Raw genomic sequence first — 10,270 nt, 5'->3', positions numbered from 1 at the left:
TTTTTTTTTTGGGGGGGGGGGGATAATTGCAAATCAGCAGAAAACTTAGAAAAACAAGTTTATATAGGAAAAACACAAACAGATAAATTTGAGATTTATTTTGAAATGTAGTCTAGAAACAAAGAAGCAGAATTCTTAAATCTGAAACATGAAATTCTGATTCAAGCATTTCAGTCTAAGATTTAAGAGTCCTAAACATGGACAGACTTCCAAAACTGTCCAGAATCTCTTATAGAAACATGAGAGAAACATTAATTCAAACAAACTAAAGTGATCCAGTTCGCCATTCTTTCCTAGGCAATCTCCTAACTATGAAGCTATAAATATTTATTCTGTCCTCTTTAATTCACTGGATGGTGCTAAAAGCAAATGGCATTCCTACTCAGCTGCCTTGTGACACTGATACTACTTGCCATAAAATTCATTAAGTGCCTAAATATCTTTTTCTCTCCTAATTTGAGGACAGCATAAGATGCAAACTTTCTCTTCTCTTAACCAATCCAATAGCAAAGCTTACTACAGCAAAGTTTTCTCCAATAATGACAGTTCACAAATAAACAAAAAACACGGGGCTGGGCAAAGCACTTTCCTGCTTTCAGCATTTGTAAAAATAAGGTATTAAATAATTTCCTAGCTTAGAAAAAACATAACACATCACAAACTCTTAAATTCATGGACAAAAATTCAATCAACAATAATTTATTCCAGTCTAACAAAGCTGTAATCAGTTATTAGATGGAAAAGATTGATGGAGTTTAATCTTAAATGAGTTAATTGTGTTATACTTAAGCAAAATATGAAATCTGTGTATGATTAAAACTGTCTTAATATTCTCTAATTTCACTTAATAGTTTATTTTCTCTCCTTCATTAAGCATCATTAACATATCCAGATGTCCTAAAATTATTATAAATCCATCTGTTCTGTTAAGTGTGACTGTAATGCTTAAGGAAGGCTTTTGTGGCCTTAAAAAATATTTCCTTAAAGGTATTTTCTTGAATAATGTTTTTAAAAGCTGTTTCTCAACTAATCATGATCACCAGCAATTTTCCTCACAATCACAATTTCCAAAGCCTCACATGAAGCGTCTCTTAGGTCTGATACACTGAAAAACTGGAAAGGGGGGAAGCGGAGAATATTCCTGCACATGTTATCAAGTTAGTATACAAGTTCTTTCTTACTATTTTTGAGTGCTGTTCCTTAATACAATTATATTTATGTCTGGATGTAAACGTAAAAAACAGCTCTTGTACTTGACAAGTGGGGGAACCTCCCCCAATTTCAACTAAAAGAACCCATGTTCCACTAAGCCAAATTTAGTGATCAATAAACTACCCTAACTAGAACTTCACTTTACTTCTCATCTTATCAAAAAAAACTCAAAAGACACAAAACGACACATCAGCGTTGCAGTCCTGAGAAAAAGAAACCGAAGTTCAAAGCCAGAATCTGAAAATAGAAACTCTTAAGAGGCCATTCTCATTCTCGTATCTATGTTAAATTCTCAGTATCATAGAAAAAGCTTTAATAAAAGAGAAAAATTTAAAGATTCCAATTAGTGGCTTATGTATATTCATATGGTAGCGCAGCAGACTATTTTTCAGTATCCTAGTATCAATATAATCATATAAAATCAAGCAACCACTATTTTAAAAAATATGTACTTTTGATCTTTATGAAACTGCTAAAATTTAAGAGCAATGTGATGAACGCAGAGTTCAACTACTTAATTCTAAACTTAACACACCAGACAAAAGTGGTCACACCAGAACATACCAAGTTCCAAAAGCAATTCCAACTTTAAAAACCGGCTGGATTAAAAACATCAAAGGGAGGATCTTTCTCCAAATACAGGCAACTCCAAAATTAAAACTAAATAAATCGGGGAAGGGAGAAGAGGAGGACTTAAAATTTGCCATCAAACCCCCTACGGTGATTAAGTTACAAAGTTAGAGAAGGTTCTCCAGCGCTGCTTTACAAAGAAGCCTTCCTCTGGCTCTCCTCTCCTCCTTCAGATGGAAAACAGATTAGGAAATGCCCCCGGGTAAGCACTCAGACAACCTGGATGACATCCCCACCCCTTACCATCGAAACCATCATTAAAAAAAATCATTTGGGAGGAATCATCAGACAGTTGGGGATCGGCCGGTTGCAGATGACCCAAGTATACAGAAAACAAATCAAAGTCAGTTAAACTCGGGGGGCTGACTGCTGCAACCCCTGGCTATCAATGAAAGTCGTCCCCAAAGTGTTAGAACGAACAGTCCCACAAGAGACATAATGGCGGTTAGCCTCCTGCCAGGCACCTCGCCACCAGCATCTCTCTTCCACCAGCCAGGATCCGGAGCCCGGGCGGCTCTTACCTTCTTTCGTCTGTGCGTTGGTGATCTGCAGGTCGCAGTCGGCAGCTTTCAGCTTCTCTCTCCCCATAATCTGCTTCTTTAAGTCGCAGAGGGAGATGTGGAGCCCATCAAAGGTGACGGTATCATAGTTGAGTTTAGAAGAAAATTTATAATGCACACAGGACATGGTGCCAAAGGATTCCTAAGGTTCAGCGAGGAGACGTGGACACGCTCAATATATGTATATTTATAAACTTAGGAGCAAAATATGTACACACACAAAACACTCAGAGACACCGAAGGACCCTAAAAAGCCTCAGATTAAATACCCCCCCAACCACAAGCAGGGGTTCGTAAAAACAATAATTCAGAACCCGCCCCTCCCCCCGGATATTCAGAATCGCTTCATGTGGGAGGAGGCGGACGAGGACGGGGCAAGGGGGCAAGCGAGAATCCGCCAACCGGCACAATGTCACCCGGCTGGGTCCCCCTCGCTCATGCTAAGGGCCGGCAGGAGACAGGGGCAGCGGTGCAGTCAGTAGCGGTCAGTCCACACGTTAAGAGTCCAAGTGACCCCGTGGGGTCAGGGGTCCATAGCGCGGCCGCACCTCCCGGATGGTCTCTTTCTCCGTGGATGGGGGTGACCCAGGCCCCGGGAGAAGGCAGAGGGGAGAGGGCCTAGGCCCGGAGTCCACGAGCGGCCTCTCGCCTCCTCCTGGCTTCCGGACGACCGGCGTCGGCTGCCCCAGGCCCAGGCCCCCGCCACGCAACAGACCCCTTTCGCCTGCTCCCCGCAGGGCCACGGGCGGCCCCGCGGCCTAGGCCGAAACGCGCGGTCGGCGGAGGAGAGGCCTTCCCGCAGGCCGCCCCCGGCTCCGCCTCCCCCCCGCCGCCGCCGCCGCCGCCGCCGCCGCCAACGCCAACGCCAACGCCGCTCAGACACAAAGCCGGTACTAGGCCTCGGCTAGGCCTCGCAGCACTTCCTCACCACCCCGGGCCCCAGCCAGCGGCCGGGGGGCTTCGGCCGACCCTCGCGACGCCGCCGAAGGCTCCCTGACGCTTCCTCTCGCCGAGTGCTCCGAGCTTCTCTCGCCTTTCGCTTCCGTCGCCTCTCGGCCCAGTACCGCGAGATTAAGCCCGGAAACCGCCGAGCAACGGCGAGGGCTCCGCCGGCTCCCTGTTTTGTTTCGCCCCTCTGCCGCTCTCGGGCCCTCACCAGGCGCCGGCGACACCTCTGAGCCAGGCACTATGGCGGACGCGGCCTGGCTTCGGGCGAGCGCCCCACTCCGGGGTCTCTTAAGCAGGGATTGCACGGGCGGCGCGCGAGGGGCGGGGCTGGCGTGCGCCGATAGGCGGGCCGAGGGGCGAGGCTTGGGCGTCACAAAGCGCACCGGCCCGCCCACGTGACCCCGCGCTTTGTGACTCCCGAGCGCGGAACCTGAACCAGCCGGGTGAACGGAAGAAACCATCTGCCTCAAAAGGCGGGGTGACAGACAGCAAAGAGGACCGGCTCATAGCGCGGTTCCGGAGGGGAGCTTAGGTTTCCGCTGGTGCCTGGCTAGTTCCCATTGAAACTTGGCGTGTGGGAGGGGCACCTAGCTGACTCCTCCTTCCACACAACCCCCATCGATCCTCCCGAGCCCCCCAGTTTAAGTAAACATTATGGTTGCTATGCAGTTAACTATGGTTGCCATGTAAGCACCCCCTAGCTTCCCCTTACAACAGACTGGCTATCTAAAGCTCTTCCTAAGGAGAAATTCTGGAGCAGCCCCGGGCTAGAACAGATAACAGCCACTACTGTGAAGATTTACTGAGCTCTTACTACGTGCTAAGCATGGGGCTAAGCGCTTTACAACACTTCCAGGTTCTGAGCAGTTGCCTGCTTTGAAACCCTACCTGTGGGACCCTAGATTTTACTCCTCTGTGCCTCCCGTTTCCTAGGTTATAAAATACTCTTTAAAAAAAAAAAATCGTACTTGGCTTACAGGATTGTCATGGATTAAATGAATACGTTTTCATTGCTCAGGACCGTGCCTAGCACATGGTTTAATGTGGCTCAATAAATGTCAGTTTAACAACGTCAACAAAAAACCCGAGGTGGTCAGCACTACTACTTTCAAATTTATAGATGAGAAAACTGAGGCTAGGGGTCGTGCACTTTCTGAATTTGCAGAATCAGAGGAACGTCTTTTCGGTGGCGGGGCCCGAAGTTCCTTCGCTAATTGGCAGTAACTAAGCACCACCCAGTCTAGTGTTCGTGCCCGGAGAATCCCAGGGACAGGGGAGCCTGGTGGGCTGCCACCTATGGGGTCGCACAGAGTCGGACACGACTGAAGCGACTTAGCAGCAGCAACTAAGCGACTAAGAACCCCCTCAGTAGATTGGCATCTTTTCTCCTTGGTGCTTGGGGAAGTTACCATTACATCCATACAATTCATAACGTCATCTTATTGGAAAAGTCTCCGGAGGCCACCTTATTTAAATGGGACCGTCATTACTCTCCATTCCTATACACTTAAATTTTCTTCCAAGCTCTCATCATTACCCACAGAGTTTATGTCTATTTTTAAATCGTCTGTTCTGAGAAAAGGGACTTTGTCTCTTTTGCTTATGCTATCGGAGAAGGCAATGGCAACCCACTCCAGTACTCTTGCCTGGAAAATCCTATGGACGGAGGGGCCTGGTGGGCTGCAGTCCATGGGGTCGCTAGGAGTCGGACACGACTGAGTGACTTCACTTTATTTTTTCACTTTCATGCATTGGAGAAGGAAATGGCAACCCACTCCAGTGTTCTTGCCTGGAGAATCCCAGGGACGGGGGAGCCTGGTAGGCTGCCGTCTATGGGGTCGCACAGAGTCGGACACGACTTAAGTGACTTAGCAGCAGCAGCTTATGCTGTATCTCCGCCTCAGAACACTGCTTGGACATAGTAGGCACTCATTGTGTTGAATAACTAACACATTTTTAATGTGATCTATAGTAATAGCATGGTTTTAAGATTTTGGCAAATTAAGGACAGTCCGAGAGATACAAATACAATTTAATTCAACCACATCATCATCAATGCTTTTCACATGTAACACATTTCTCTTTTATCTTCTTCAGTAACCCACTAAAATTTTCTTGCTCTTGGGTCCACTTAAGAAGGGCTGCTTTTCTTGAAAAAAAAATTTCTGTGTGAATGAATGAGGGAAAAATCACATATAATGAAAGAAAATGACAAATCATCCTAGTATCTCTGCCTCCAAAATGGTGAATCTGTATCCTTTCACTAGTCTTTAGCTAATCCCACCAACCCTAATTTAATCAGTCAACTTGATGAGATTCAAAGGATGCCACACCCTTAGGGTAGAGTAGATCAGAATCCTGTCAGAAGAGCACTAAGAGTTCTCTGAAAGAATACACAATCAGTGATGTGACTGGATCCAACAACCAAGAGCCCTTTATAAAACTCTGTTTACTCTGGGCACTTATTTTTGGAGACCTCACTCTGGATCACACCAAGCAGGTCAAATGTATCCACATTAAATATACTTTTGATGGGATTTAATTAAGTAGCTTGATTAATGACAAAATTTCATTAAATTCCTTTATTAATATCAATTTTGTAAATTTCTTTTGGTTGCACAGAATTACATTCCCTGCCACTGTTGTACCCATCTCCCCAGTTTTTTCAAATAATTTATTTATTTGGCTCCGTTGGGTCTTCGTTGCTGGAGGACTTTCTCTAGTGTCAGCAGTTGTGGCTCCTGGGCTCTACAGTACAAGCTCAACAGTTGGAGCTTAGCTGCTCCACAGCAATCTTCCCAGATCAGGAATGGAACCTGTGTCTCCTACATGCAGGTGGATTCTTTACCATTGGGCCACCAGGGAAGCCCTCTCCAATATTTTTGTAAGTCCTTGAGAAGCCTTTTGTGCTATACCTATGGTGAACGAAGCCTCCCTTTCCAAGAGCCTGTTAGTGGCTCAGTTGTGTCCAACTCTTTGTGACCCTGTGGACTGTAGCCCACCAGGCTCCTCTGTCCATGGGATTCTCCAGGCCAGAATACTGGAGTGGGTAGCCATTTCCTTCTCCAGGGGTTTTTCCCCACCCCGTGATCAAACCCAGGTCTCCTTCACTGCAGGCAGATTCTTTACCATCTGAACCACCAGGGAAGCCCTTCCAAGTGTCTCCTATGTAGCAATTTTGGGACTCTTATAGCTAGGATTTTATAACTTTGTCCTTCTCAAGCCCACTGTACCTCATCCCTCCACCAAACACGTGCATTTAGTAGATTCCTTACCTTAGTTCCTTTGGCTAAAATTTGTGAACTGGGAGACCCACAAAGCTCTGCCTGTCCACTGCAGGGAACATGGACTACTACCCAGGATCCAGAAGTTAGGGTGAAGACTGCCCTCATGGAGACTGCAGTTTATTTGCAGTTATAATCCAATCTCCCAAATGCCCCAGATCATCAGATTCTTAGTCTGGTCTGCATGCTCTCAGACCAAATTCATCAAAGGTAGATATGTATGTCCCCACACCGCCGATCTACCAATATATCTTCCCCAGATGGTTGATTGCCCTTATATTACTTTGGTATTTATTTATTTAGCATTAAGGCTACAAAAGTTTTTGCATTTTTTATAAAATGCGTCAGTCTTCTCCCGTTCGTGTGTTTTGTGTTTGTGTGTGGTGTGCGTGTGTTGCCGTTGTTGTTGTTTTTGGCTGCATCACACAGGTTGTAGGATCTCAGTTCCCCAGTGGACTAGGGACTACACTTGGGCCCTTGCCAATGAAAGTGTCAAGTCCTAACCCCGGGACTGCCAGGGAATTCCCTCCTTCAAGGTGTTTACCCTTACTTCTGTACAGTTCCTGGCCATTCAGCACCCACCTCAGATGTTTATTTGCTATGTTTCCTTCTAGTTTATGTATGAACTTCCTGAGTTTAAATTCTGTAATCTGTTTGAAGGGTTCTACACAGAGCAAAGATCATTTTATCCCTTTTAAAACTGTGCAAGGGACTTTCTGTCTTTTGTTTTTTAACTGTTGTTTTAAATCTTATGTCTATAATACATAGATGATTTTAGTTTTTAGAAGATTTTTGCTACATTAGTTTTGACTCCCTTCTCTTTTGTCTTCTTAACAGCATTTTAAGGCACATTTAATTTGCTGTAAGCTAAAGGTCTTTGATTATTTAAGTCCTCACATGAACTGAGTTTTTGAAAACTAATATGAGCAACCTATTTCCTCCCCACTATTAATTCATGTATTCACTCAACACTCATTCAATTGGGAATTCCCTGGCTGTCCAGTAGTTAGGACTCAGCACTTTCACTACAGGTTCAATTCCTGGTCAGGCAACTAAGATCCCCACAAGCCAGGCAGTGTGATCCAAAACAGAAAAAAAAATATGACAATACCATGCATAGAAGACATGTGTAGGGAAGAGTAAGATCCCTTGTGATCATTGCGGGGTATACGCTGGAACAGTCATTTGGAGAAAAAGTGGAATTCTCTTGCAAAACTGAGCATTCCTTTACCCCATGAATCAGTAATTCCCCTCCTTGATTTGTGAAACAGTTAAAATAGTACTTTCCTAGAAAGAGTAAGGGATTGTAGGAGAAGAAATGAGAAGATGTTCAATGAGTATAGAGTTAGTATATATATATATATATATGTCACTTTTATATATGTAGTATCTTTATGTATATAGTATATATAATATCTCTCTATATATACATAGTAACTTTATATATATATAATATATATATAGTATCTTTCTCATATTGGTTATAAACACAAGGCAAAATTTAGCTCATGAATTTGGACAGGAATTTTATGGAAGCTCTCTTTTTAATAACAAAAAGCTGAAACAACCCAAATGCCCATGCTGTGAGAATAGATACATTAAAATCTATCCAGACACTGGAATGTTGTACAGCAGTGAAAATAAATAAAATATAGCAACGTGCAATAATATGGTGATAGGAATCTTTTTAGCTGTTCTTGAATCAAAAAAGCAAGTCTCAGAAGATAGTATATTATGCAATACCCTTTCTGTGAATTTCAAAAACAGGTAAAACTAAACAATGTATAATTTAGTTAAGCATTTGGATATAACACATCTATACAAGACAACTGGAGAGTGATTCCCTCTAAGAAGGAAGGATAAAATACAGAGGAGGAGCTCAGAGTTGTTGGAATGATCTTGTTCTTGGATAGGTTCACTCTTTGTGATCACATGGACTGTAGCCCACCAGGATCCTCTGTCCGTGGAATTCTCCAGGCCAGAATAGTGGAGTGAGTTGCCGTTGCCTTCTCCAGGGGATCTTCCCAACCCAGGGATCAAATCTAGGTCTCCCACATTGCAGGATTCTTTGCCATCTGAGCCACCAGATAAGCTGATAGGTTCGCAGGTATTCATTCTTTTACTGAAAATAAAGAACAATTAAACTAAAAGGGAGTCATGCACAGAACAATGATAACAAGTGGTCAGGGGATCAGGGTTATGATTAATTCATTGATGTGCCCCTGAGGTTTCAGCCCTCCCTCCTTCCTGCTGCCGGCAAAGAATCTCACAGACAGGAAAATGAAGCCTCTTTCAAAGAAACCAAAGTTAGTCTAGCTCCCTAAACTCTTGTAGCACTTAAAGCCATAACTGTAAAAACAAGCAAACAAACCTCATGTTTTGCTTATACTTGTATATTTTGGTTCTAGTTTTCTTGTGTTCAGATCAGAGTCTACTTGACCATCAGACTCAGGTTGACCTGGGGGACCTGGAGCTAGAACATGGCACCGGTGACCTCACATTGTCCTGTGTCTTCTAACTTCACTCCACCCCATAAAAGTGGGACTCAAAACCAGGAATGTTTTGAAGAGGTGAGGCCTCATAAAAGCCATCAGGGAATATTATGTATAGACAGACACATGCCACGCTTACTTCTTCCAGGAATGCAAGGGTTCTGGATAAACACAGAAGAGAAATAGGAATGGAAATATTATTGTGCCAGAGCCTAGGCAAAGCTCAGAACCTCCGAGAAGCTTCTTCTGTCTAGGGTGAATCCGACCTATTCATTCATTCCCTCAGATATGAAGTTTGTAATGAGCGTCAGTATGTTCCAGGCACTGTGCTGGCTGCTGGGCAATCTGCGGTAAACCTATCAAAGCCCCTGCCTGTCGGAAATTTACAATAAGGAAGGAAAGTCGTGTAGTTTTAGAGGCTCCCAAACTTGCTGTGTGACCTTAGGAAAGTACCTTAACTTCTCTGGCCCTTGGTTTCCTCCGGGGATGTTTTATGGGCTCACGTGACTGCACTCAGAAGGATCCTGTGCTTGGTTTAATGCTGCGCTGTTGCTGTCTAGACATTCCTCACAAGTTTAATTTTCATTTTGCCCTGAGTCCCACAGAGTGTGTAGCCAGTCTTGGTTTCCTGTCTTTTTGGGCGGGGATTGGGGGTTGGAGAAGGAAATGGCAATCCACTCCAGTACTATTGCCTGGAAAATCCCATGGATAGAGGAGCCTGGTAGGCTACAGTCCATGGGGTCGCAAAGAGTCGGACACGACTGAGCGACTTCACGTTGGGGGTTGGGGGGTGGGGGTGGGTGCTGTGCCCTGCAGCATGCTGGATCCTAGTTCTCCAATCAGAGATAGACCAGAGCCTCTTGCATGGGAAGCAGGGACTCTTAACCACCAGACAATCAAGGAAGTCTTCGGTCTTAGTTTCTTGCTGTGTAAGACAGAGTTAAAATTGTGCTTTCCTAGAAACAGAAAGTGGGCTTCCCTGGTGGCTCAGCAATAAAATAATCTGCCTGCCGATGCCTGCCAGTGCCTGCCAATGCAAGAGTCATGGGCTTGATCCCTGGGTCGGGGAGATCCCCTGCAGTAAGAAATGGCAACCTACTCCAGTATTCTTGCCTGGAAAATCCATGGAGAGAGGAGCCTGGCA

The 10,270-nt window shown here is 44.7% G+C and overlaps 1 protein-coding gene across 2 annotated transcripts in view; it reads right to left on the bottom strand.

Annotated features, from left to right (window-relative positions):
* The window catches only part of RBBP6 (retinoblastoma binding protein 6), a 35,849-nt gene extending 32,185 nt beyond the window's left edge, over positions 1-3,664 (bottom strand). For both annotated transcript variants that reach the window (XM_010837213.1, XM_010837214.1), the window contains exon 1: positions 2,364-3,664. In XM_010837213.1, the coding sequence (XP_010835515.1) occupies positions 2,364-2,529 (166 nt within the window). In that variant the 5' untranslated portion in view covers positions 2,530-3,664. The remainder of the gene's footprint in view (positions 1-2,363) is intronic.
* Between the last annotated feature and the right edge of the window lie 6,606 nt (positions 3,665-10,270).

The sequence above is a fragment of the Bison bison genome, unplaced genomic scaffold (genome assembly GCF_000754665.1).
Source record: "Bison bison bison isolate TAMUID 2011002044 unplaced genomic scaffold, Bison_UMD1.0 scf7180017864072, whole genome shotgun sequence".
NCBI lineage: Eukaryota > Metazoa > Chordata > Mammalia > Artiodactyla > Bovidae > Bison > Bison bison.
This window is presented reverse-complemented; position numbering and strand designations above follow the sequence as displayed.